The sequence below is a fragment of the Epinephelus moara genome, chromosome 12 (assembly GCF_006386435.1).
Source record: "Epinephelus moara isolate mb chromosome 12, YSFRI_EMoa_1.0, whole genome shotgun sequence".
Taxonomy (NCBI): Eukaryota; Metazoa; Chordata; class Actinopteri; order Perciformes; family Serranidae; genus Epinephelus; species Epinephelus moara.
The window spans coordinates 32,519,897-32,547,789 of record NC_065517.1 but is presented as its reverse complement, the minus strand read 5'-3'; the positions used below and the strand labels follow the sequence as shown (position 1 = coordinate 32,547,789).

At 40.8% G+C, this 27,893-nt stretch overlaps 3 protein-coding genes across 8 annotated transcripts in view; 2 read left to right on the top strand and 1 right to left on the bottom strand.

Annotated features, from left to right (window-relative positions):
* Window positions 1-19,867, top strand: part of tpd52l1 (tpd52 like 1) — a 29,397-nt gene extending 9,530 nt beyond the window's left edge. For 4 of the 6 annotated variants that reach the window (XM_050057862.1, XM_050057863.1, XM_050057864.1 and 1 more), the window contains 6 exons: window positions 545-565; window positions 4,021-4,139; window positions 4,276-4,424; window positions 7,155-7,256; window positions 12,587-12,647; window positions 15,850-19,867. In XM_050057862.1, the coding sequence (XP_049913819.1) occupies window positions 545-565; window positions 4,021-4,139; window positions 4,276-4,424; window positions 7,155-7,256; window positions 12,587-12,647; window positions 15,850-15,969 (572 nt within the window). In that variant the 3' untranslated portion in view covers window positions 15,970-19,867. Of the gene's footprint in view, window positions 1-544; window positions 566-4,020; window positions 4,140-4,275; window positions 4,425-7,154; window positions 7,257-9,572; window positions 9,588-11,884; window positions 11,924-12,586; window positions 12,648-15,849 lie in introns of all 6 variants that reach the window. The other 2 variants (XM_050057867.1, XM_050057866.1) reach the window with 2 other exon arrangements.
* A 14-nt stretch (window positions 19,868-19,881) lies between these two features.
* hddc2 (HD domain containing 2) lies at window positions 19,882-24,781 on the bottom strand. The gene is made up of 6 exons (XM_050057869.1): window positions 24,694-24,781; window positions 23,962-24,083; window positions 23,612-23,714; window positions 23,398-23,466; window positions 23,171-23,309; window positions 19,882-22,122 (listed from the first exon to the last, which is right to left on the bottom strand). Exons 1-6 carry the CDS (start codon window positions 24,766-24,768, stop codon window positions 21,965-21,967), a joined length of 666 nt encoding a protein of 221 aa, XP_049913826.1. The 5' UTR covers window positions 24,769-24,781; the 3' UTR covers window positions 19,882-21,964.
* A 256-nt stretch (window positions 24,782-25,037) lies between these two features.
* cenpw (centromere protein W) lies at window positions 25,038-27,681 on the top strand. The gene is made up of 3 exons (XM_050058314.1): window positions 25,038-25,228; window positions 25,360-25,473; window positions 27,473-27,681. The coding sequence occupies exons 1-3, from the start codon at window positions 25,142-25,144 to the stop codon at window positions 27,497-27,499; spliced, it is 228 nt and encodes a 75-aa protein (XP_049914271.1). The 5' UTR covers window positions 25,038-25,141; the 3' UTR covers window positions 27,500-27,681.
* The last annotated feature ends 212 nt before the right edge of the window (window positions 27,682-27,893 follow it).

Genomic DNA, 27,893 nt, shown 5'->3' with positions numbered 1-27,893 from the left:
GGTGTTGTGGATGTGTGAGTTCTTAGCATGTTGCATCCATCTCTCAAGTGCATTTTAATGTTTTATTTGAGTTAATTAATAAAACAGTTAATGTTTCATTGTAATTACCTTCCTCCAGTTAATACTGAATTTACACTGGGAGTAAACATTTAAATGAATTGCTCTTCCTGGCATTTTTAAGGTCTTCTCATGGCTGTGTGAACATGAAAAAAGACTTGCTCTGAGTCCTCCATGCACTCTAACAGACTTGAAAAGCTTACATCTTAGCCACAGGGGGTTTAAAAATCTGATTGTCCTGCTGCTGTGTGGTGTATGCAGAAATAGCTCCCTACTATAGAAAGGCCTTGTGCTGGCTGTAGTGCTGCAAGCTATACTGGTGTGAAATGTGCATGTGTGTGCTGCATGTGGTGCTGAGCCCCTTAGATTTAGAAATAAACTACAGAATTGTGTTGTAGTGACTACTTTACAGTTGACAGCATTGTTCATTTACTATCAGTTTTTGCTAACCGTAACCTCACTTGTCTTATAATGCTGCCACATCAAGAGAGAGGACACCTCACAGCAGGTACAGTAATCATTTTACATTGTGTTAAAACTGTGTGTTGTACATGCAAATTGTTGACAGGTTCACTACAAACATTGGCACATTGACCTACATGTATTTGCATTTCTTGTGTTGTGTGTACACGGTCGTCCTGCTGTAGCCTGGTGCTGTGTGGTACCTGTCCGTCCTGATTTGCCTTCCACAAACATCCTGCAACAACAAGGCTAATCAGATGGAAACAGTTTTAAATGTGCTCCCGCGCTGGACATTATTCAATCACGTGCAGAATATTGCAACTTCTGAGGAAAAAAGTCACTATTCTGAGACTTAATGATGCGTTCAATGTATTTACTGCATCATATATTAGAGTCAGCTGATGCCAATCAGCTGACAATGATGATTTCAGCTTCCTTGCTCTATGAAGGCAGCAATGTTTCATTTATGGAGATTTAAAATGGTTTTTTTTCTTAAATGCGCATGTCGTGGTGTAGTTTAGCATCCAGAGTGTGTGGGTAATTATGTGTACAATCAGTGCTGTTTCCAGAAGTAGACCTAAATACAGTGTTAAAGTGTATAATGAAGTGTTTCTGTGAGAGACAGAAGTGAATATCTTCTAAAGACTTCTTTTCTAAATCTGTAAAAGAAGGCGTTTCTTCTATAAAACTGTCATGCAGATTTTCTGAAGTCAGCAATATTCATTCATTTTGGGAATATTTTGTATATACTGTAGATAGGTATTCATGCCTGTGATTTTAAAAGGGTTTTTTGGAATATAATGAAAAACACAATTTGTTTAATTTTGGTTCCACCAAAATCCAATATTGCAGCTTTTAAAGTCAATCTGTTCTCAGAATCAGCATCTTGTTTGTTTGTGTCTGTGGGAGTCTGTAGTGTCCGTCAGCAAGATAATCCTCATCAGTTAATCCAGATTAGAGCTCTCCAGCCTGCCGCCACAGATTACATAACTGTGAGACAGAGACAGACAGACAGACATGTGACTCAGACATAGGGGCTGTCACACAAACAACAAAAGGCAAAGGGACAGATACGTTCTTTTAGAAATATCTTTAGTAGATCTAAACATCTGACGTGTCCACAGAACAGTTCTTCAGGAGATCTCTGATAATGCATTTAATGTAGAAGAAAGTTAAAAAGCTGGGGTAGGCAGAAATACGGAAAAGGCAGAATTTGAAAATACACCCTCCTCCTCCTTAAGCCCCTCCCACCAGATGACCAGCGGCCTATGCACACGCTTAATACAGTAACGTTTCCCATACATTGATTTTCTTAATCTTGTTTCATTGTACAGTTGCATACAGCTCATTTGCTCACCCTGCCCTTTCCTTGCTCTCCCTTTCCTGTTTATCAAACCATTAATGAGACAAGAATCAGCTAGCTAGCCACCCTGCAGCGAGCAAACTCTCCCTGCTGCTGTGGATGACTTTCCCGAGAGAAGAGCAGGCAGCAGCTCACAAGATGGACCTTCAGTAGGTGGCTGTAGTGGCTCAAATTTGGACAGCACAATCACAAACAGGTCTAATCTGTGTAACAACAGCAACAGAAAGTTTGCTGATCTGGGGGGAGCCGGGGCGGACTGGTTCCCCTGGAGCTGGGGGTTTGCGCAGTTGCTGCAGCCGCTGACTCTCTGGGCCCCCATTCCAGAGCTGCTGCCCGCCTTCTTCCCATTGAAGTGGATTGTACAGCGGTGGGGAGCGAGGCGGAGGACACACTGTAATTCGAGCCTCTCACTAACGTTAGCTACATATATCTTAATTTAAAGCAGCAGCCGTGAGCTAAACATTTTCTCTCCATCTCTGAAATGCTTTGCTGCTACTGACACGTGTTTTATTTTGTTCATTGTTATGCCGGGTTCACACTACATGACATTTTTGTCTGTTCTGATAGTCACTGTGTCAGATTACGTAATTGTGGAGTCATAAAATTGTGCTGTGACTTGGCCGCCAGACTTGACACACTACACGATGGTACACACCAATTATCCCCGGCCGTCTTTCACGACGTGTGTGATGTCATCGGGTTATTCTTGTCCTGTTTTTATAATTATTACTATTATTTCAGTCACTGTGGCTGTTCACGTGTCAGCCGAAATGTTATTGTAGTAACGTATAAAGCGCCACCAGATGTCAGCAGTGACATTTGAAGTACCGCATGTAAACATGCAAGTCACTGATTCCTCCACAACAAATTCCTGCAAATGTTTCACAATAAAAGCCTTTTTAGAAAATGAAGGGATTCTCTCAACTGACATTTTAAGGGGCTTTTAATTTTAAACAGATTTAGGAAGTGTTGAGTTAGAAATGACGGCGTGATGCATTAACTTTATCAAGGCAAACAGGAGTGAATTAAATATGAAAATAAAAAAATACAAAGGGAATAATGAACAACAGCCTGTTTATAATGCAGTCTGTTTCAAATGAAGCTGGTAGCCTATGCAGTAAATTTGTGAATTATATCCCTTTACATCCTCCATTATGAGGAAATGACATTCTCTGCTAGCATGATGCTAATGGCAGTACTCAGTATCAGGTTGCTATAGTGCCTCCGTTGTGGTAACGTTGGACGAAGTATGTAAAAAGGCTGGGGTGTTGTTGCCGCACACTTGTCTATGGCAGCAGACAGCTCGGTGTTTCTATTGGTCAAAGTGACGGCTGCGACGGGCGCAGTCGTGAAGGACAAAAAGAAAATCAAACATGCTAGTCTCTCTGTCAGAATGTTGTGCAGCGTCCCAGACATGGTTGTCGTCTACTATGACACACTGCACGAGATGAAACAATGGATTATCGCGTATGACACTCGTTGTCATTCACGATCTGAGTCGGCACAGTACGTCAGGCTATAAAATGTATAGTGTGAACTTGGCATTAGACTCTCTTTTTTTGATAAGTCTGTCTTCTTGTTAAGCGTTTCTTTGCAGTGCAGGGAGTTGCTTCCAATGTTGGAATGACAACTTTCTCTGCAGCATTCTCCGCCATTGTATCAGGCTGAAGGGACGTGCATCTGCATTTATAGAACAGCCAATAGGAATGTCCTCTCACTGAAATGACCTGTGATTGGCCAAAGTCCAGGCTAGATTTTCTAAAGGCTGAAAACAGAGCCAGGAGAAGGTGTACAAGTCCAGATTTCTCTCAGACCACTTAAAAGACAATATGCTCAAAGTTTATTGTGGGATTTTTGCCCAGTGACGCCAAAATGAAACTGCCTACCCCAGCTTTTATGTCTTTACCAACACCAATAAAAATTACCCTGGACACTTTTGTTCAAAGCAGCTCCCAGTAAGAGCATCGATAGGAAGAAAGAGCTTGTCAAAAGTCATGACAAATTAATGTGTTTGATTCCAGGAGCAGATGCATATTTTTTTTGCTATAAATGATGAGATATCAGAAACAGAACTTTATTTACAGGTCACACAGAAGTGTAAATATAGTGTGAACATTTAACGTGTGTGTATCATTCAGGGTTCCTGGACTCTGAGCCACTGAGGGAGGCTGACGAAGATATGGCATCAGAAGTCAACTTAAACAACTCCAGCCTGACGGAAGAGGAGAGAGAGGAGATTCAGCAAGAGCTAATTAAAGTATGTTCTCACACACACACACACACACACACACACACACACACACACACGTTCTAAAGCTTAGACAGAACAGAACAAGAAGTGTTGATGGTATGACAATAGTTAAGTAGCTCTTTGTCTTTTTGTGTTTGTGTAGCTGGAGGAGGAGATCAGCACGTTGAAGCAGGTTCTGTCGTCCAAAGAGAAGCAGTACACCGAGCTCAAACAGAAATTGGGTGTGACCTCTCTGAGCGAGCTCAGAAACAACTTCAGCAAAGGCTGGCATGACATGCAGACGTCCACAGCGTAAGTTAATGTGTACGTGTATCTGTGAGACAGCTGAGGCAGAAAGAAAGAGGTCTGATGGAGTTAAAGATAAGGAGAGAAAGTGTTTGTGTCCTCAGCACATGACAGAATGACTTTTCTGTTTGCTGTCAACATAGATGATCTTTACAGGACTCACACACACACATGTGAACACACACACAAGGAGCAGGTAGTTCTGTTTTTTAACATCTAGTAGCACAACACAATGAACGAAGTGTGTTATAAACACAGATATCAGAAACCCAATTAAAAAGACATAATCCTGCTCCGAGCTGCACCGCATTTGTTATCTTTGTCACACTCACTGCAACAGACATCATAAACCTGATTAGGAAACCCATCACAAGGCTGTCGTTAACCTCATGACACATCTGAACATGTCCTGATGATTGTACTGTATAACCAGCAGTGAAAAACATCTGTAACAAGGACAGTTTTTGTATTTTTAAGTGTGCAGAGAAATAATAAAATTTCCTCATTAGACCGTCAGCTACGAGCTCTTACCCAGACACCAAGAGACAGAGAAGAGCAAGGCGATATTCTCCAGAGGCCTCGCTTCTTATCCTGTTACACTTCAACCTGAAGATCACTTTACACACACAGTTGCCGTCCTCATCTATAATGAACCAGTGTGGCAGCAGCAGTGTAACATCCCAGAGAAGCAGGGCAACACAGATGTGTGGAAGTTCATGCCAGTGTAAACAAAAGGGTTGTCAAGTCAAGGGAATTTTATTTTTATTGCCCAGTATCATAAATGACAGTTTGCCTCAGGGGGCTTGATAATCTGTAAAGCATACAACAACCTCTGTCCTTTGTTTGACCCTCGAAGGGGAAGAGGAAAAACTCCTCCCAGAAAAAATTGCTAGAAACCTCAGGAAGAGCAACTGAGGAAGGATACCTGTCCCTTGATGGACAGATGTGCAATAGATGTCACGTGTGCAGAACAGACCAACATAAAGTAACAATTTAGAATATCCAAATGACAAACTGGTTCATAGAATGTGAACATTTATGAAAAAGACAGATCCAAGAGGATGCCAGGCAGCTTCCAGGTGTCGGCAAACAGGCTAAGTCTGAGCTATACAACCTCCTCCACCATGTAACCTGGAAAGAGGACAGGCTACACAAACACACTGGAGCAAAACAGAAAAACAATATCTGTATCCAGTATCAACATTTGTTGTGAAAATTTAAAAAAAATCAGGCTGCTGGAGGGGTTGTGGGAGTTCATCCATCCAGTCTACATGTGTTTTGTGGACTTGGAGAAGACTTACGACGGCGTCCCTTGTGGAGTCTTGTGGGAGGTACAACAGGACTACAGGGTATGCTGCTAATAGACATCCGGTCCCTGTATGACCAAAGTGAGAGCTGTGTCTGCATACTCGGCGTAAAGTCAAACACCTTCTCAGTGGGTGTTCCCCTCCGCCAGGGTTGTCCCTCGTCACCTATCCTGTTTGTGATTTTCAAGGACAGAATCTCGAGGCGCAGCCGGGGGGAAGAAGGGGTCCAGCTTGGGGACCTCAGAATTCCCTCTCTGCTTTTTGCAGATGATGTGGTTCTGCTGGTTACATCACACCGTGACCTCCAGCATGCACTGGCACGTTTTGCAGCCATGGTTCTCTGCAGGAAACCGGTGGGAGCTCGGAGTAGAGCTGCTGCTCCTTTGTGTCGAATGGGTTCAGTTGAGGTGGTTCGGGCATCTGATCAGGATCCTCCTGGGCGCCTCCCATTAGAGGAGTTCCAGGCATGTCCCACTGGTAGGAGGCCCCGGGGAAGAACCAGAACACGCTGGAGGGATTAGACATGTAACCTGGGAACGCCTTGGGGTCCCCCAGGAGGAGCTGGAAAGCGTTGCTGGGGAGAGGGATGTCTGGGGTGCTTTGCTTGGCCTGCTGCCCTTGTTACCTGGCCCGCATAAGCCGATTAAGATGGATGGATGGATTAAAAAATAAATAGCTATTGAGATAAAGGTGTTTCAGCTCTGAGACCCTCCGGGGAAAGAGATTTGGGTGTATCATTTGATGAACAGGAATGGGCCAAGATTTGTGGTAACTCTCGAACAATGTCTCAGAGACTCAGCTACTTGTTGGGGGTGTTGTATGGATGAAGGTGCACTGATACATGTGCTATGGTCATAACCTAATATTAATCAGTGTTGGGTGAAGATTCACTGTTACATTGTCAATGTCATGAAAAGGCAATGTATATTAGGAGACTGTAATGTGTTGTCTGCTGTTCCCCAACCACTGAAATAGTGAACGACATATCATTCTCAAGAACTGGAAGAATCCTGGAGAACCTCCTTCTCAAGAATGGGTGACTGAATTAGGCAAAGTAGCAGCATATGAAAGGTCGTAGAGGATGCAGGACAGAAGAGAAAAATGTCTCCTGACATGGGGCATGTATATGGACACTATATATGTACCAGTGTAAAGAAGATTTCAACCTTCAACCTTACTCACAGAATTGTATTCATTATGCCCTGTCACACCTCTCTTTGGTTAATAATGTGTATAGTATATCCATGATTTGCGAGCCACTCTGTAGGTAGGTTGACCCCTCTAAATGATGTATGTGTTTATGTTTACATGTTTGCCTCCATCACACAGTATGCATCTGTACACATTTTTATGAATACTGTATCAAGTTCAGTGCATGTATGCGTGTATAAAATAGACATATTTTGAATGCATCTTCTTTATGTCTCAGTTATAAGAAGACATCAGAGACGCTGTCCACAGCAGGACAGAAGACCTCAGCTGCCTTCAGCACACTGGGCAGCGCCATCACCAGGAAGCTCGGGGATATGAGGTACACAATGATGTCATATCCTCATTATTTAGGATAAGATAATATATCATGCAAACAGTGTGGACACAAATCACCCACTGAATTTGGTTGCTCTGTGGACAGTTGCTTCTCTTTGTGACTTGAGTCAGGAAATGTGTCTTCAGCAGCCACAACTGTGTCTCACCCATCATAAAGCTCCATCATCAACACATTTACATATCCAGACTACCCATTCACAACACTTTTATCCAATTCCCAGACTCATTTATTTGCTCTATCCGTCCCTGTCCCCCTCTCTGAGTTTTGGCTCTGTGCTCCATCAGCTCAGAGGAAATTGAGATTATGTAATTCCACATTAAGCTGCTTTCTGTGGGAGCTGAAGGGCCAGAGGCGAAGTCTGTGCTCCTCCGTCACTTTCTTCCTCTTCCTCCGTGTCTTCGCCTCCCTGTCGCTGTGTGCTGCTCCGTTTGAGACAGCGCAAGTCAACACAACACAAAGTCTGTGAGGCAGCCTGCATTGTTCTGTGTGAAATAAATAGAGCGCTTGTGTGTGATGACGAGAGAGCTGGAGAATGTGGGCCTGTGTGACTTCATGTATGTGCAGAGGAAAGCACAAGAACCTGTTTAAGGTCAGTGAACAAAGCTGATTGGAGGGACAGGGACATGTCAACAAACAGTGTATGTTGGTGCATGTAAGCAGAAAGAGTTCAATGTAAGTCAGTTACAGACATTTAAATGAAACTCATTTGGATTTTCTCTTCTCTTCATTTGCAACTTTGATACTATCTTTGGCATCGTAAGAAAGCACAAGAGCACCATATTTCCCATGGAGACTGTGATGTGTTGACAGTGGCTGTACTGTAAAGACAAATGGAGTATTGTTAGTTGTGTGTAACTGCAGCTCATTGTGTGTTTGTAGAAGTGCAGACAGAAAACATTATCTTTGGTTATTGCAGCATGGTTGGTCTAGAGTTTCTGTTCCCTCGGAGGTATGTCTTTGTGCTTTGTGGCTCACGGTGTGCACAGGTTTTGATTTGGTTTTTATGTTTTGCTGTGGACGTTTGAAGTGTGTTCTTGCATGTCATTTTGTCGTATCAAATATTTAACCAGCTTCAAACTGAAGTTTAATTCTCAGTGGATACAGCATATCATGATTTGCGTATGTATCTTTATCTATCCAACCATTTAACTAAATATTTGTGATTTTTGTGCAGTTAAAAATCCAGTTTTTCACAGTGTGAACAGTGTTTCTCTTCCAACTGCTTTACAACTAACTCTGAGTCTTTGTTCTTGTATCTGCTGTGTGTGTCTGTGTGATCACATAGATATTTGTTTTGTACACAAAATGTTCGGTAATCATCAACTGTAGTTGATTCAAAGCTTAATTTGTGCTGGATCTTGCTGGAACATGATCCGGGACCACCCGGATCAGGACCAGCACCTGTTAGATTCAACTGAACCTCCTGTGTCACCATCAAAAACTGTTTATAATTTCTGTGAAGTATTGTTTGCCAATTTTGGATGCATTTTAAATCAGGTTTGTTTTTAAAAAGAGAGAGGTCAGTCACTTAGGTCAGGAAGTTTTCTGCATTTGAGCTACTGCAATCTGCATTAGGAAGCCCTTAGCAACAAGAGGTGTTGTTGAGGGTGCAGGAGCTGCAATTTTTTGGTAAAATAAAAAAAGGTAAAATGTTTCACTACATGTCATGAAATGAAGCATTGTGGTGCTTCAGAGATGCCCCGGACTATAGATCATATTCCAGATGTAAAAGAACATGTTTGATCACATCATCATTTTTATATTCTTTTCAGTAAAAAAGTAACGCAAAAATTACCAATCCTACTAACATCGTGACTCATATCATAACCGCAGTATCTGTCACAATAATCGCAATATGATTTTTTTATCTGCATTTTATGCAGGTGCACGGCACATAGAGTTGTTTAGTTTGAGCACAGCAGCACCCAGGTGTTGACTGTGCTCCAGGCGCTTTGCTGTAGATGCGATCTGTGACCTTTTCCTCCTCCCGACCTGTCGGATCAGCAGCCTGTCTGTTCCAGCACCTCCTGATTTACAAATTAAGCACTGCATTGATTTAAGTTTCCTTTATCTGTGTCTTTGTGTGTTCAGGATGTTTAACCTCAGTAGAACATTTCCTTTTGTTAGCACGTCTGTACACGTCATATAATCTAGTTCCCCAGGTGTCTGCAGTGAAGTTGTTCATTAGTTTAGCTTTCATAGTGAAATGTTTTTTATTAGTAGTATAAATGTTCTACACGGCCTGTCTGTCACAGTATCTGTTAAAAATGTTTCCCATCTTCCTCCACGCTTCCCAAGGTCCAACTCTATAGGGTAAGAACCGCACAGCTGATTATGGGCCTTTTCCAAACACATTCCTACACCCTGTCCCTACCCACTTTCACTTTGTGTCCACGTTCACACGGACATTAAGTGCCGTCCCAAACCAACTAGTGAGGAGTGGAAGTGAGTCAAAAAACCCTCCGATAGCGAGGCTGCACCGATGCCGACTTACTGACCATGTGCAACGCTGTATTGTGTTCTTCATGGAAGATGCTCTGTACAAATAAAGTTCTGTGACTACCCTTCCAAACGTAAACTTCTCAAACTAAGTTAGACATTTGTAGTCATACAAACGTTAACATCTTAAAGGTTACATTGTATTTAGGATGAAATATCCTTCTCTTGTCTCTAGAAAACAGTCACGTTCTTTTGACTGTAGTGCTGAATATTTACAAGAACTGTTACAAAATCCAAGCAACTTATAAACATCAAGTTATTTCTTTTAATGATAAAAACACAATATCCAAAAATGAAGGTAAACAATATCAGCACACACAGATTAAATATAAGTGCTACAAATACATGTGAAGAACATAGAATGGGAGAAAGTTTTACTTTCCTCCGTGGTTATGAGAAGTTACAACAGTTCCTCTTCCTCTGCAGTAGGAGGGAAGTTTGTCCCAAAGCTTATGGCTGTGTTTATCCCCCACACGTTAATAAAGGAGCTTCATCCAGCTGTATGGTGACTACAGAGTTACACTCAGCGATGGAGTGGGAGTGGGTAGGGTCTGGTTTTGGAAAGGCCCCATGTCACATAATGACGACTCTACTCGACTGGACTCGCTTCTTGGAACTTTTCGTTTCGGTTTTCTACTGACAAAATTTGTGGATAGCACCTGGTACTTTTTTTTTTTGGTATCGCCTCGTTTGAAGGTGTAAGCGAGATGAGCTGAAGTTGAAACACTGCAGACCACTGATTGGTCAGACAGAACTGTCATGAGCGTGACGCGGGACGTCCTGCACAAACCGCCTTTTTTAAATAGCAAAGCTCACGTCAATGGCAACCACAATGTTCTGTTCACTCAACCCAGATTTTTTAAAACTACACCATACAGTCGATGAAGTGCAGACGTTCCTCTGTGTGATTGCCGATAAAAGGATTGAGAGTGTTGCGTTGAAGACTATGTCTTACATACGTTTCACACGGCGTCGCCATTGCAGTCTGAGGCCCTGATCACACAGAAAGCTTTTTTGCTGGTGCACTCTGAACTCCTCGATTTGAAAAAACACCCCACGTCATCTCTTTTGTCGTAATCTTTTTCCCATTGTCTGAGTGGATGATTTCAGAGGCGGGCCTTCTGTGGTGGTCACAACAAGTTTACAGTTGGTAAACAATGGAGGATAAACTGATGGTAGTGGGTGCCGGATACCCAGAGCTATATGGCCCAACGATAGACAGCAGGTTGTCAAACTGCCCCTGAGGCATCCTTAAATATGAGTGGAAACATCCATCATGGAGGAGAAGCTCCTGGACCAACTGGAGGTGCTCCCCATGATCCAGCCTCTTTTTTAGGATCTCATGTACCCACACAGATCTCTGTTTATCTGCTGACAGCCTCTCACCCTCAACCAGAGCTTGCAACCTGCGTAACGCTCTCTGTGTGATCGGGGCCTGAGGCATTAATATCTAAAGCTTCTGGTACCAAAAGTGAGTCGAGTCGAGACGAAGCATGCAGTAAAAATGAGGCATTAGCTGTTCCTCACTCACTCAGCCGATGTCAGTCAGATCAGCTGATAGCACTGACGACTGGGTATAGTGTCTGGTTGATTAAATGCTGCTGCCGTGCTGGACTGCAGTCCTCAGTCAGTCTCTTGTCTCAGCTCAGGATCAGATCGAATTGATTATTGTGCCAAAACAACTTGTCTCAAGGAGTCATGTGAACGCGTCTTGAACTTTCCCAGTTGCAGGAATGTGCTAAAGCTAAACCAGTGCAGGCTGAGACTGATGTAACACCATGACGGCTTCTTTAACTTTGACCATTTTGACATTAATATTGAGTCACAGCCCTTTATGATGTCATACTGGAGATGTAAATATCCTTTTGTCTGAGTCGAGGTTGAAGCTTTTACCTACTCTGTTTCTCTCCCAGTAGAACCATCAGCTTTCCTGCTAAACCAGTGCATATTTTTCCGACTGACCCTTTCCTCCCTGTTCTGACTAATGAGCACAATGTCACAAGAGAAACACCAAAACAGTGATTTCTGCAGAAGCTAACTTTGGCTTTGTGTTTGTGTGTGTAACCTGTGCTAATGATTAACTCCTCTCTCACCACGCTCTCTGGGAACAGCTACTCTATCAGACACTCTATGAGCATGCCCACCATGAGGTAAACACTGTGCCTGCTTGCTTTTGTCTCTTTAATGTGCCGCTTCCACATTTATTTAGTGATACTGAGGTGAAGGAACCTGGAAAAATAAAATACCAGAGAAGTTTTCACGTGGTATTTGCACCTGCTCACACCTCATACTGTTGTTTTCAGTTCTCTTTAACACCTCTACAAAATACTGATATTTATTAAGTGGCTTTGTTGAACACTCATTTCTTAATTACAGCATTTTACAATGTGTTATTTATGAATAGCAGACTTGCTACAAGAGTTTTGATCACAGACACTTAGCAGAAGCATTTAAATCAATATTTTGTGCCAAATTATTGATTAATCAGTAGCAGCTGTTTTATTTGCACACTTTTATTTTATTTATTTGCATAAGACGTTACTTCATGTACAAAATACAAAGTAGATGCAATGCATACAGGTTTCTAGCCATGGCTAATTTGCAGCCCCTGTCCCTGTTTAGGCTTTGAGATTTAAAACAGTGAGTGTAAGATTACTGAGCATGGACCCACTCGCTGTACATTATCCCTTACATAGAAAATGCATCCCAAAGTTTTTATCCCAAATATCCAGAAATACCATTTTAGATTTTAGCAGATTTTTCGTGCAGTTTTTTATTGATTTATAAATTAAAATGTCTTTATTTCTTTACAGAAACTCTCCGAGCTTCAAATCTTTTGAAGAGAAAGTCGAGACTACAGTGTCCACAATTAAGGTAAACAGTGTGTGTGTGTGTGTGTGTGTGTGTGTGTGTGTGTGAGAGAGAGAGAGTTGGCATTATTAATCCTCTGAACTCTGGGCAGTTTCAGGGCAGTTTTGGTCCCGTGACATTTAACTCACTGTGGTCTTGTTTTTCATTGTAATCTAAAAGTCCTGCACCTCAATGGAAACAGCACAATCATGGCGAGGAACAGGGAGAACTCAAATGTGTCCTCTGTGCAGTATAACAGTTATGATGCCTTAAATTATACAATAAAAAAATGCAGGTTGGGTTTTTTCCAAGTTCCCACAAGTGTCATCAATATTTGGGGAAAAAGGGGGGGATCCACATGCAGTACATGTTTAACTATTTACATATTTACAACCTCTCTGGTCCTCTGTGTGACTGTTGGTCTCAGGCGAGTCACTCATGGCTTCCTAGTTGTGCTGAGGATTGCAGAATTAATTAAATGAGACATGAAAAATAAAGTGATTTTGATGGCATGTCACTATTTTAAGCCTTGATTTGGTGACATTTCCTCACAGAAGTGTTCGTCCTATGATGTTTTTTGTCAAACTCAACAATAATTTACAGATTCTGACTCTGATGAATGTGCAATTTTGGCTATTCATTAGAAGAAAACAAGCCTTTCAAACCTGCCAGCAGGTTGTGGGATACATAAAGTGATTATAGCCCAAAACACAATATGTCTCAACTGTCGCACTTATCTCAAGACATTAAAATATCATGCAGAGTGTATTTTGAAAGCATCAATTCCATATTTTTATATCTAGTGTCAAAGAAACTTGTTTAATATACTTTAACTGCATGTCATCTGACTGTTTACTGCTGCTGTTGACAGAAACATTGACAGTCACACTGATGAACAGTATGTAAACTATGTGTTGTTCTAATCTATAGTAGGAAGCTGTGTGACAGGAACAGGTCAGGGCTGCTGCCTCTGAACATTTTAACATGTCAGTGAACCAGAGAGAAGTCGACACTATAATCTGGGAAATTGCCAGCTTACACCCCGACTCTTACAGTGAGCCTGTTGGTTATTTATGTTCACATTGATCCTGATGCAGTCCGAGCAGAAGCACACTTCCATCTGTACCTTGTGATAGACACTGTTAAGACCATCATGTGATTTATGATTTAATGCAGCACTGAGGAAAATACATCAGGACTTTCAGTTTAAATATAATCTCAGGATAACAGGGTCCTTCATAGAAAATCAAACACTTTTAAAGGGTAGCTTCTGTATTTTTCAACCTGGATTTCTCATGTTTTTGTGTCTAAGTGACTGATGGGAACAACAATTTTTAAAATTGGTCCAGCGTTGAGGGAGAGCACTGCAGCCAGCAGCTGCGAAACAGGCTGCAGTGTTCACACCGTCAGTTTATGTCCACTAAAAGTGCTTTGCCACTGACGGGCTCAGATTATTATTAAAAGTGTCTGACAACATTATGGAAAGGATCCATGCAGAGCAGGCCAGCTGTTAGTAAAGACAGGCAGGGGGGACGACTTCTTTAAAAGTGGGCCCATCATCCACGGGGGCGGGGTCCCTATACATTTTTATTCTTCCTCATATAATCCAATTAATCATATTTCTACATGTATTTTGTATCTACTTGTATCTACTGCTAAGAAGAAATGATGATGATATGCAGAAATATTTAAATACATCATTTTGAAAGATGTTCCTTTTTCCCTCGCCAAAATTTAATGTAAATTTGGAGCATTAGTTGACCCCCTTTCCAACAAGATAGCATGACATGGTTGGCACCAATGGATGCCTTAGGTTCTTTAGTTTAATATGATACCAGTGCCTTGAATGAATGAATGAATAAATGACTTTATTTCGGTTGTTTTTAGCAAATAATCCCTCCATACCATCTTTATTATACGTTTAAAACTGACCCCAATACAGCAGGTTTTATTTGGCTAAAATGACTCTGCCTGTCACACCTGCTGCCTCTTCAAACTTTTTGTGCTCGACATTTGGTCAATGCCTCTCTTCTCTTTTCATTTTCTTGTTCTCTCTGTAGCCTGACTTTTCCTTTAGGAGCCCCTGATTTTTGGTGAGGCATTCTGACTCAGCTAATCAGGCAGCAGTCTGCCAGATGTTACTTTTTAAAATGTGTTTTAATGATACAGTTATGTTTATTTATCATGTAAATACATGTAACTTGTATTGCCAGTGATTTAAGTCAGCAGGTATATTGTTTTACTTGATCCCATTTAAGGGTGAACCATGGTCCTTTTCATGGGCCTCCCTTTGGCCTTGGGCTGGAGTCATCTGCACCCTTTGACCCTGCCTGACGGTGGGCTTGCTACAGAGACACACCTTTTAAAGAGTAAAATCCTTTTTGTTTAACCAGAAACAGCCCCAAATTCGCCATCGCCAAACCCACCAGACTCCATTTAAATAAACATTCATTTTAGCGTGTATAGAGTCAGCAGATATTTACTCTAACTGGGTGAATTAAGGGTTTATGAAACCAAACCAGAGCTTGTGATGGTTGGAACAGTGGAAAGATGAACCAAGACTGCTTTTATGAGTTTTATTTTGTTTCTGTCGACTTTGAATAAAGAGTTTTTTATACGATGACAAAATAACAGTTTATTTAAATGGAGTCTGGTGGCTTTGGCAATGACTTTGTCGGGGCTGTTTCTGGTTAAACAAAAAGGATCTTACTCTCTAACAACAAAAACAAACCTTTTTGATGGATGTAAATTGACGGTGCAAACATTCCCAGAGTGGTTAAATTACAGCCTGTTATGTAGCTGGCTGAAGTGCTCTCACTCAATACTGGACCCATTTCAATAAGTGTTGTTACCATTAGTCACTTAGACACAAACACATGGGAAAATCCAGATTAAAAAATACCAAAATGACCCTTTAAGTTCATGAAACCCTCTCAAAACCACAGGGTGAGGTCACAGATACATACTGAACGGTAGTGGACGATGCTCAAACAAAAGCTGTTTAAACATGTTCCTGAAAAGTTTAAATTTCTGCTGAGTAATCCATCAAAAACATGAAACATCACTCTTATCCTCGTACTGACAGTGTGTGATAGTGGAAGTCTTTGTCCCAGTCTGCCACCTTGAGTCTTTTCCGCAGCACAACAACGATGCACAGAGGGAGAAAGAAACTATCCAGCGCTGACAGCACATTTTATCATGATGCATTTGTCTCTGTTTTCCACAGACGAAGGTTGGCGGCACAGGACCAGGAGGCAGCTTCGAGGACGTCCTCTCCTCCGCAGCACATGCCAGCTCTCAGGACACGCCCACCAACAACCTGACAGATGACCACGACAGGCCGTGATCGAGCTGCATCCACTCTGTGAGGCAGGAGTTAAACCAGGAACTGCTGTGTCACATATTTACTCTCTGACTGAAATATTATCGAATACTTTTATTTGATCACGTGTTGCTTCTGCAAACAATCTTATGTTTGCGTTTCCTAACACTTGGATGGAATTTTCTGCGACCGTTAATGCTTGGACTTGATAGAAAATTGACATAATCTCTCTTTTGGACCAAATTTGCCCCTAAATATTATGAAGCAGCAGTTTACTACCTTTATTTTGAAAGATAGGGACAGCTAATGTTAAAAGCAGACATACCTTTGAGTGTGTGTCATAGAACAGCGAGCCTCTCAGATTATTTCACATGAAACTAAAGTGGGTTTAAAGGAAGTATCTGTTGACTACTTGATGACTTTTAACAAGACATCAGAGCTTGTAAATCTTTTAAAACTAGTTTAGACCAATGATTCAGGACGAGATGAAACCGTTTAAGAACGTTGCAGAGAAAAGTAGCAGCAATCTGAACTGGGCTTTACAGCTCGCTGGATTTAACCAATGAGACGACAAATGTCATCTGCCCTCCAGTAGCCTCCAAACCATGTTAAACCACAGACTGTGATCAGATAAATTTAAGGGGGAAACACAGCAAAGCCTTGGTTATAAAAAAGGAGGATGAGCAGATTACAGGTCAGCTCCAGGAGGCAAACAGAATCAAACCCTCTATTTTCTGGCCTCAATTTCTCCTGTCACTTGAGTTGAGCGTCTCATGGTTTGGCTCGTGAGTCACAAATCACAGCTGGAACTCCTCAGACATAAAACAACAGATTATTGGCTCCTTCTTTTGCCACGTAAATCCGACATTAAATGGAAACAGCCATGTTGGTACAGGATCAAAACTCTACTGTAACTTTCAAACCAAAAACTACACTGAATTTTATCACTAGAAATAAGTGTTTGATAAAAACACACTTTGTGTTATGTTTTCAACCACCTTGTACTTTGTACTAAAACATATAAAAAATGTACATATAACCCGTGTTGATGTGATCGACCCAGATGTCCTGGGTGAAAACATTTGCAAACTTGTGTAAATGATTTTTCACTTAAAGAGAAGATCTTAAGATTTTGTTACGGCACCTAAAAATATCCTGTAGACTGACTTTGCAGATGCAGCCAGTCATGCTACCCTCTGAAAGTCACTGCTGACTGTTGCACACATTTTCTGCTGCTGACAGTCGGAGCCCATCTGAATGCTGGATCATATTTAAGACATGTTTATTTAGTCTGTGTATTCACACTGGAATAACTATAGGAAGAAATCAGACAGTGTGTTTGCCATGTGCAGGAAAATACTGAGATGGGAGAGGTTTTCCTTGTAGGCTTTCTCAAAGAATGATCTTCTGACAGTAATCTACTCATTTTAACCAAGAGATCCCTCTCTGGTAGAAAGCCTTTTAAGAAAATGTATCCCAACTGCAAATATAATAAATCAATCTGGACGATTAAAGCTGGGGTAGGCAATTATATTTTGGCTTAATTGGACAAACATCCCATAATTGACTAGCATAGCATATTGTAATTTGAGTGGTCTGAGAGAGAACTAGACTTCTGCACCTCCTCTTGTCTCTGTTTCCAGGCTTTCAATGTGATTCGTACCTCTGCGTCTAATAGACACCGTAGCCTACGCCGTAGCCTGACGTGCACCTCCCCATAAATGTAACTACACGTTGCAGCGACGCAGACCTCTTGGTTATTTTTGTGGGCTGAAAAATTTCTCTAATTTCTGTTATTTACTTTAATTTCACAGATAAGAAACAATAAATTGTGAAGACAATAAAGCCTCCACAAAAATGGCATTTTAAGTCTTGTGTGTGATTCATCCTGGCTTCATTTGAGGAGAGGAAATCTCCGCTCATTGCTAGGCTAATTTATACAATGTAAAATATGCTAATAATGTTAGCATGTTGTATTTGACAGTTGTTTTGTCGGTGAACCTTGTGAGTTGTAATGAAGACGAATTTTATAACGTTACCTTTGTTAAATGTTGCTGTTGTCCCTGGCTTCATATGAGCAGAGGAAAAGTCCACTAGCTGCTAAGCTAATTCATACAATGTAAACATTTGCGTATTGTATTTGTGGGGAAAATGTGTCCAGATAAAGACAAGTGTTTGTCTGTGAATGCTGCGAGTTATAGTGAAGCTGATTTGTGTACTTGTGTTTGAAATTGTCTCTATTAAGCCATGTTCAGCTGATTCAAAACAAACATTAAACTTTACAGCACTTGACAGAAACCTCCACCGCCGACTAGTGTTTTGGAGGTGTAACTGCAGAGTGACACAGACACACCACTGCATAAGTATAGATGCTCTCAACGGCGTAGACCAGGCTACGGTGTAGGCTCTGCTGCACAAGTATAAATCCGCCTTTAGAAAATGTAGCCCGTCATTTCAGAGAGGGGACATTCCTATGTACTGTTCTACCGGTGCAGAGGCACGTGCATGTCCCTTCAGTGAAAGCCTGATTCATTCTCGGAGAATCCTGCAGAGAAAGGTGCTATTTTAGTGTTGGCAGCACCTGCCTCACTCCAAAGAAACCCAAAAAAAGGAAGACGGATTTATCAAAACCAGAGTGTAAAAAGGAGTCTGACAATAAACTGAATTTAACACGTGTCAATATCAGTGACGCATTTCAGAGTTTAGAGAAAGTTAAGCCTTCTACTAACCAGAGCTAAAGGCTCACGACTGCAGCCTCAAGTTCACGTTTGTGTAGTAAACTTTAGCTAGAGCCTCGAATCACAATGTGTCCTCCACCTCACCCCGCCACGACAAACCACCTCCCCAGAGGGAGAGGGGGCAGCAGCTCCAGAAACGGACCCTCAGTCAGTGGCCACAGCAACCCAAATCCAGCCAGGGCAAACTACAACTCCAGAGGACGGGACAGCAAACTTTCTGTTGCTGCCCTTACACAGATTAGATCTGTTGCTGCTGCTGGCCCCCAGCCCGCTGTAACAACTGGCGTTTGGGGGTTTGCACTGGCTCACGCACAGTCTTAAAACTGTTGTCCACTCCTACCGTGGTAGCAGAAAGCCAATTTTCGTCTCATTTGTGCACTAAGCTGCATGCAACACTACATTGAAACAAGAATAAATCAATGTATGGGAAACACTGGGTTAGTGTATGAAGTGCATGCCTATGCCCGTGGTCGTCTGGTGGGAGGGACTTAAAACAGAGTGGGGAGCTGCAGGAGGAGGGTGTATTTTCAAATTCTGCTTCTCCTTTTTTTTTCTTTAGACTTTTCCAGATTTCTGCCGACCCCAGCTTTAAGTCTAATGCTGGAAATTAAAGAAACATCTGTAAACACTTTTCACTGCAAACATCTTCACTCCAGTTTAAACTCGGGACATTTATTTTGGAAAATGTTTTTTTACCCTTGATTTGAACTGCTGTACCTCAGATGACTGCTGGATTTACACTGACATCATATTTAACTCTAAAATGGTCCAGATAACATAAAAACCCTTTTTTTCTGGTGCCTGTTGCTACGTAGCTGACGCATAGTATAACATAAATGTAACATCACACTGCTGCAGATCTGATTTTTAACTCTATCTGGTGCAGAACTAAACCATTAAATGCTGAGAGACGACATCAGTTTTTACTGCTCATGTTATGAACAGGTTGGTGCCACAAAAGATTAAAAATCTCATAATTTACTGTTTCTGTAAAAACATCTTCTTTCTTTTAAACTCTTACAGTTTGGCCTCTGTGGCTGCTGCTGCGTAACTCTGCCATCAAACTAACGATCTGTTTTCAATATATAATCTGTTTTGTGTTTCTCATATTGTCTCTCATGTGTTTTAAGATTTTATTTTCTTTGCTGTGGTTTGAACAGATCCCCCCAGATCATTTCATTTATTGTTTAATGCCGTCTGTCTGAAATGTATTTAATAAACTTCATGTCAACATTCAAGTACTGAAAGAATCATATGTAGCTGGAACAAGCTGACCTGTGACCAGATAACTGAGGTAATTCATGTTCTGTCTGGAAAATTACAGTTCATATCTTACATCTGTACAATGTGTTTGGAAGAAATTTGAATACAGCATCAGTTAAAAAACCTTTTTACACCCAAAGACTGTGACATTCAAATAAAATAACATTGTGTTTAACATTGTACAGAACCGTTTCTATGGCTGATGGATTGATATTAAAGATCGTTTAACCCAAACCAAATATTATATATGACTGTTTTACAATAAACACTTGAAACTGTGACTGAACGTATTGAAACTGAGACCAAACATGGTAAATGTAACAATGTGCAACTGAAAAATGGTTCACGTAAAATAAAATCCACATCTATAACCGTATTATGAAATGTCTGCTGCCAGATAAAACATATAATAACATGTCAAAATGTGTTTGTCAGTGGACTGGAAACAAGCAATAAAGCGTGTTGATCTTAAAGGGACAGTTCACCCCAAAATCAAAAACACATATTTTTCCTATTTAGTGCTATTCACCAGTCTAGATTGTTTTGGTGTGAGTTGCAGAGTGTTGGAGATATCAGCTGTAGAGATGTCTGCCTTCTCTCCAATATAATGGAACTAGATGGCAACATCAATGTCTGTTTACAGAAATCATGACCTGGTTACTCAAGATAATCCACAGACCTTGTTGTGAGCAGCTTCATGTAGGAACTATTTTCTTTCTACCAAACTACACCCACCAACTGTATCACCACACAGAAGGAAGTGTGCATCTACTCATGGACAAGAGGCTTGTGCTCATGATGGCGTGAGATGAAAACATTAATGGCATCCTCCTTGGCTGAGCTGTAACGGTAGCTAGCTCAGTGGTGCTAGGTGAGCTAACAGTAGATGTACACTTCCTTCTGCATGGTGATACAGTTGGTGGGCGTAGATCGGTACAAAGAAAAGATATTTCCTGCATCCTACAGCTGCTCTTTTTTTCATTCTTTTGCACTGACCTGCTCAACCTTGAAAAATATCAAAATGTAAAGTAACTTGTACCTTGAGTAATTTATTAATCTGGTACCTTTTTTTTTTACTGTTACTTGAAAAGGTTCCTCTAATGGTAATTCTCACTTTACTTTTACAGAAGTAGTTGTATTTTTACTTGAGTATAGATTTTAAGTACTCTGCCCACCACTGATCACGGCACAGAAGGAGGCGTGCATCTACTCTTGGACAAGAGGCTTGTGCTCGTTACAGTGTGCGGTCTAAAAAGTAATGGCGTCCTCTTCAGGTTAGCTGTAATGTTAGCTAGCTCAGTGATGCGAGGTGAGCTAGCAGTAGATGCACCCTTCCTTCTGCACGGTGATACAGTTGGTGGGTGTAGTTTGGTAGAAAGAAAATAGTTCCTACATCAAGCTGCTCACACCAAGGTCTGTGGATTATCTTGAGTAACCAGGTCATGATTTCTGGAAAGAGACATTGATGTTGAGTTTTTTTAAAAGAATTTTTTGGCACTTTGAGCACCACAAGCTGAGTGCCATCTAGTTCCATTATATTGGAGAGAAGGCAGACACCTCTACAGCTGATATCTCCAACACTCTTCAACTCACACCAAAACAATCTAGACTGATAAACAGCACTACAGGTAAGAGGAAAAATGTGTATTTTTGATTTTGGGGTGAACTGTCCCTTTAAGAAAATGTCGGCATAGTTAACAGAAATGTAATGGGGGTGAAATCTGCCTCTATGTCATGACGTACCAGGAATTTTACAGGTTTTATCACATTTTTCAACCCATTTCTAGGGACATTTAATTGAATTTTGACAAGTTATTGTATTTGTATATTATCAGGCAATTCTTGCATTGCAGTGATAATATACTTCCCAGTATGGGATAGATATCTATGTGCCTTCATTCTCAGCTCTAATATCACTAACGCCTCAACAATGAGGAGATGAAACTCCTGAAAAACAGTTCTCCCCTGATCCTGTGATTTCTTTGCGCATCCTTGCACTTACACATTTTGTGTTACAGTCAGGGAGTGTGTGAAGTATTATGTGGCTGTGAAGATACAGCACTGACTGTCTGTGAGTTCTCAGAGTTCTTTGCTTCAGCTGTTTTGGTCATGTGACACTGTCTCTCTTCATTTAAAGAGCTGAGGAGCTGGAGTACGTCTGGGTGCTGGAAACGACCTGAGAGAGAATAAAAATGAGAAACAATTTAAGTAAAGGCAACCTACTTTGAAATCTGTGAAATATACATCTGAAGTTGTCTTAAGTTTGTTGACGAATACAAATTTTTAAAAGAAGTCTGCACAATGTGTTAAAATTAGTTCAAATGACAAGAAATAAAGTGATCCCTGATGCCCAAATGTGAGCAACTTAAAGGTTAGTTTGGTATTTTTTAACCTGGACTCTATTTTCCCATGTTTTTGTGTCTAAGTGACTGACGGGAACAACAATTTTTAGTCAGTCCAGTAACGCAATGTCCATGAAAAAGTGCTCGTTTTTGCCACTGACAGGCTCTGATTGTTATTCAACATGTCTGACAACATCATGGAAAGGATCCCTACAGAGATAGACCTTTTTGTTTAAGAGTAAGATCCTTTTTGTTTAATAAGAAACAGCCCCAAAATCACTATCCCTGAACCCACCAGACTCCATTTAAATAAACAGTAATTTTATCATTATAAAACAGACCGTATTTTAAGTCTCCAGAAACAAAATAAAACTCACAAATACTGTCTTTGTTAATCTTTCCACTGTTCCAACAATCACCAACTTTGGTTTGATTGAAATAAACCTTTAATTTACCCAGTTAGATGTGAAAACATGTTGGCTCTATACACGCTAAAACTATCGTTTATTTAAGTCTGGTGGGTTTGGCGATGGTGATTTCGGGGCTGTTTCTGATTAAACAAAAAGGATCTTACTCTTTAACTAGAAGGTCTATCTCTGTAGGGATCCTTTTCATAATGTTCTCAGACAACCTGAGCTAGTCAGTGGCAAAAACAAGCACTTTCAATGGATGTAAATTGACAGTGCAAACAAGCCCCGAGTGGTTACATCACAGCCTTCTCGCTCAATACTGGACCAGGTTCAAAAACTGTTGTTCCCATCAGTCACTTAGACACAAAAATATGGGAAAATTGGGTTTAGGTTGAAAAACACCAAAGTTACCCTTTAAGAAATGAGAGTCAGTGAAGAAGAGCAAAAGACAGGTGACACAGAGCAGATTTACCATTGGTGGAGTCAAAGAACTCCTGCAGTCTTCCCGGCGTTCCCTCCAGCTCCTCATACTCATGAGCCTGCAGGATCATCTCCATGAGGTCAAACTGTTTCACTAACCTGGCCTCTGGGCTGCTCTGGTTTTCATACTCCTGCAGATAAAGCAAATGTGTCATGGCTGCCTGCTAATTCAAATATGAGTCATAATCTACAAATACAAAGCAAGGCAAAGAGACGTACCTCCCAGACTCCGTAGATCTCCTGTTTGAGTCCCTCCGGCAGCAGACCTGACAGATGCCTCATCGCCTCCTTCAGAGAGGTGAGGAGGAGACATTAGAGAAGCCTAACAGCGATGTGTAACCTGTTTAAACCATCACCATGACATGTAGTTATACCTGACCAGGCTCGGCTTTAAGAAGCCTCTTGTGTTTTAAAGTCGATGAAGGTCACTTGCCTCTTCTCGCCTGTGTTTCTCTGCTTTACTGACGTTGTCCGATGGAGCGATATCTCCCACAATGCACTCTGCCATGTCATGAACCAGAGCCAGCTTCATACATCTAAAGACAGCGAGGAATAAAGTTAGTATTTAAGTATTTTTGGACTATGCTGCATGAGTATTTATGCTTTTCTGAATGTCATTAAATATTCACTTTAATAGTCTGGAGAAGGTTCAGATGAAACAACAGAGGATGGAGTTGCTGTCTGGAGGTCAAACTAACATCACTGGAATTTCTAGTAGATTATAAATGAATTTTATTTTATATTTTGGGATTTTTAATTTTATTCAGTTGTGTGCAAACCTACCTGTCCTTGTCCACTGTGGGGTCGGTGATGGTCAGAGACATCATGGCCATGCGGTACATGTGGTCTGACACACTCTCTGGCTTCTTCACATTCCTGTACACCCAGCCGGTCCGTGGGACTCTCTGCAGGTGACATCAACCACAACACATCAGAGGGAGAGGACAAACCTGTCCTACAATATGTGTCTCATGACTCATTTCACCATCTTAGTGAGACAGTTAGTCTGTGTTTGTGGATACTGACACTTATAGGAGGTACAAATTTTGTGTTTTAGTCTTTAGTGACAGTTAACTGTGTTTCTTTAGGTTTTGCACTGTTTGTCTGACAAAATTACAACTTTAAAAAAAGGAGAAGAAGAAAATTTCGACACAATTTTATACATTTTGAATATTTATTGTGGCCGAACTCACACCTTAAAACACTTTATTGGGGGTCCTGGATGACAAACTGTCCCCAGGAAATAAATACAATTATTCTGTTGGGTAAAATATTTATATTTAAAGCCTCATTGCAACAGCAGTTACAGGTGACCAGTGCCCACCTGTTAAGACACTGTAGTAACAAGTAGTTCTAATGTGAGGTCTGTATAAACACCAGCAGCACCAGTAAACACTGACAGGACAAGCTACAGACTGAGCCTCAACACACGTAAAGTAAAGATAATTTATTATTTATTTTCGGTCAGGGACCAAAACACCACAAAAGTATCCGGAGTTTGGGGATAAGTCTTACTTTGAGCTGTCCGATAAGTTTCATGAACTGCAGCATATTTTTCATGCTGGTTGCTGTCTCCATGGTGGCCGCCATTACTGCCCGCGAAACCGGAAACAGAAGGAGGATGTAGTGTTCCAAAGCAACCGCTGGGTGGCGGCATAGACAACACCGAGCCGGAGGGAGAAGTGATTAAAACACTACAGTTACATCCTCTATCCTCTATATGTGTTTAGGAGACTTTTGTAAAATGTTTGTATCGGAAAGAATACGTTTTAATTAGTATTATTTAGTCCTCACTTTGAATACTACATATACATTTCGCTACTAAAACTAAACTGTAGATGGCAGCAACAGGCGAAGATTGAAAAGGCACGAAGAAGAATTTACCGGAAGTAGGAAAAGCGGGAGATTGAAAAACGTAAACAACCTTTTTGCTGGTGTGAACTGACACTGAACATTTGTCAAAATGATGAAGAAGGCGCCCAAGTTGAAAGCTATAATTAAAACTAAAACGAAGAGGAGCATAAATGTGAGACCGACGTCAGAGGCGATGGTGAGTAGCACTGATATGCTAACGCTGCTGGTGTTTGTGACTGTTCGCTTTGTGTGTGGCTAACGCTAACTAGCATAACTGACAAGTTAACGAGCAGAACTGAACACATCGACTTCTGTCCTCGTTTTCAGATTGAGCTCCTCACGCTGCTGTTTTTGAGCAGCCTGGCTGATGAAGCGAAGGCCAAAGCTTTTGAGGAGAAATCTGCAACGATCAGAGCTCATCATGTCAGAGCAGTCGCCAAGGTTAGTTCAAAGAGAGGTTAAAATCACGGATGCTACTGTCCAAGCTAACGTTGTTTGTGTCCGTGTTGTATTTATATTAATATTAAATGAAATATCAAAACAAGTTAATTTATCCGTACGGAACTTTATGTGTGTTAAAACGTCAGTACATAAATAACACATACTGTAACTGGACAAATGACAACCATAATATGACAACACAGTGCAGAGTGCAGCTTAAACTAGTTCATGATGTTCACCTTAAAATGCCTAAAAATGTCCATAAATAGATAATAAATATCGGTCAAGCATCACTGTCAAATGCAATACAACTTTAAGTAACAATATTGTTTTTACCTCATCAATGGTTTGGTCTGTAAAAAGGCAAAACGGTCAGAGACACAAGAGACAGAGGTTTCTGATGATTTAAAACTGTGAAAATATATTTTACATTGTTTGTGTTAATACAGACGATTTTCTGATGGCCCTGTGTTTTAATGTGAAATCTGATGAATATACAAAAGCAGTCAGAAGGTTTTTAATGCTTTAGAAGTTGGGATTTGTTTATTGAATAAGTTGGCATGGTCTGCATAAAAGGCAGTGTCTCATTTTCTTACACGGCCCTCATATTAATGACTGTAAACAGGCAGCAGTCCACATGATGCATATTTTTCTTTACTATTGATTTCTAGTGTTTTAGTTTGGTTTTGGGGCGGCAGTAGCTCCACTTTGACCTGGCTCCAGTACTAGAGGGTGGTCTTTTTAAGTCTGCAGCACAGTCCTGTCAGTACAGAGTGTGGACTAGTAGCTGTAGAGGTGCTGGCTCACCTCCTGGGCACTGCCGAGGTGCCCTTGAGCAAGGCACCAAACCACTAATTGCTCAGGATGCTTGACCATGCAGCCCAATCAGCTCTAACATTCCTCCACAACAACTACATGTCTATGGGTCGTGAGTGTGGGCATAACAATTGAGTGAAAAATATTTTATTTCCCCCAGATTCTTCTACTGCTGCTTCTTCTTCTTCTTCTTCTTCACCTACAAATCACTTCTCAGTCAGAATTATTAGATGTTCTTTAGTTTTTGATTTTTCAAAGATTTTGATTGTCATTATCCTTTTTAGGTAAATTTAGTTACCATACATCAAAACCTCAGAATGGGCAGGTTTTGTAGACCCTGCTTGTTTGCAGGCAGGTGTCACAGAGAGGTTAACTAGTTGAGCCTGCAAAAGTGTTAAAACAAAAAGTGTTGGAATAAATTGAATCAGTAAGCAGCATGTTGTCTGGTAGAGATGCTCAATGAACATCCTCATGGTCTCTGTCTTTTGCAATTAAAATAAAAGTCCTAAACATTTTCTCACATAACTTACACCTACTTCCTATTTATATTTCAAAACCAAATGATCTTACATCTGTTTGTTTGAATTTAAAGATATACTATGCAGGATTGCCGGTTACTGTTTGTAAACATGCTTCAAAAGTCTAAGTAAAAGCCAGTCCCACAATGATTCTCATTTGGAGTTTCGCCTTGCTGTATTTTCTTCAGTGCTGTGTCTCCTGGAGGCCTATTGTTCAGGGTCTAGCCCCTGGTTGCTACCTTTCTATAAAGCCCCAATCTCACCTGAGTGCTGTGGAGGCACACGCATATAAACTAAACACAGGAAATGAGAAGAAAAATGAAACTGCAGGCTGAGGGCAGAGTCCCTGGAGAAAAATACTCCACCACACACTTCTAGAGGTTCATAATTGATGATTGAGAGGGATTACTTCTTTATGGCTGTTTCCATTGTTTTCAGGAAAACCCTTCAGAGTGTATCTTTAATCAAATTCAAACATTACATACACATTTCTGTACTTTTTTTAAGGGCTAGTAGTATTAATATAATGTCTACAATTGATGTTGACAGTTATTAATGAGACGTAGTAATGCTTCTGATTAATAATGCTTTTATTTTTTGAACACTTTTTGGTGTCTCCATCTTGAACAGGAGACTTACTGAGGTTTATTTTTCTGTCTTTATAGAAAATGCTGAAAAAAGCTCGGGGATGAAGATGGGGAAGTGTCATCATCATTTTTATGGACTTTTTTCATGATTGGCAGCAGCAATATTTTTGCTTTTTTATGAAATATTTTCTTCTGAAATTATCCTTTATGTTTTATTCCTTGTATATATGGTTTTTTCTGTCATGAGTTTTTTTGTTCTTTATTAAATTCTTGTGAATCTTACAATGGCTCATATTGTAGACCTCTCAGTCCCCAAAACCTGCGGTGCTTAACATAACAGCTTATTGATATTAATCAAGTCATAACTGCTGCCATCAGATCAAGCGTCACATTCAAAAGTGTTCAAAAAACACAATGAAGACATACTGTGCAGCAGTGTTGAGAGTATTAAGCTTTGATCTCAAAGTTGTGGACACCTCATGTTAGTGCTTCCAGATCT

What these genes read in the sequence shown, in the direction of transcription:
- hddc2 (XM_050057869.1), bottom strand. Translation starts at nt 24,768, where the DNA reads ATGGCGGCCACCATGGAGACAGCAACCAGCATGAAAAATATGCTGCAG. An exon ending in AGAAACACAGGCGAGAAGAG is followed by an intron (nt 23,467 to 23,611) that starts GCAAGTGACCTT and finishes ACCTCTCTGAAG; the next exon opens with GAGGCGATGAGGCATCTGTC. An exon ending in GTTCTTTGACTCCACCAATG is followed by an intron (nt 22,123 to 23,170) that starts GTAAATCTGCTC and finishes ATTCTCTCTCAG; the next exon opens with GTCGTTTCCAGCACCCAGAC.
- cenpw (XM_050058314.1), top strand. Translation starts at nt 25,142, where the DNA reads ATGATGAAGAAGGCGCCCAAGTTGAAAGCTATAATTAAAACTAAAACG. An exon ending in GACCGACGTCAGAGGCGATG is followed by an intron (nt 25,229 to 25,359) that starts GTGAGTAGCACT and finishes CCTCGTTTTCAG; the next exon opens with ATTGAGCTCCTCACGCTGCT. An exon ending in ATGTCAGAGCAGTCGCCAAG is followed by an intron (nt 25,474 to 27,472) that starts GTTAGTTCAAAG and finishes CTGTCTTTATAG; the next exon opens with AAAATGCTGAAAAAAGCTCG.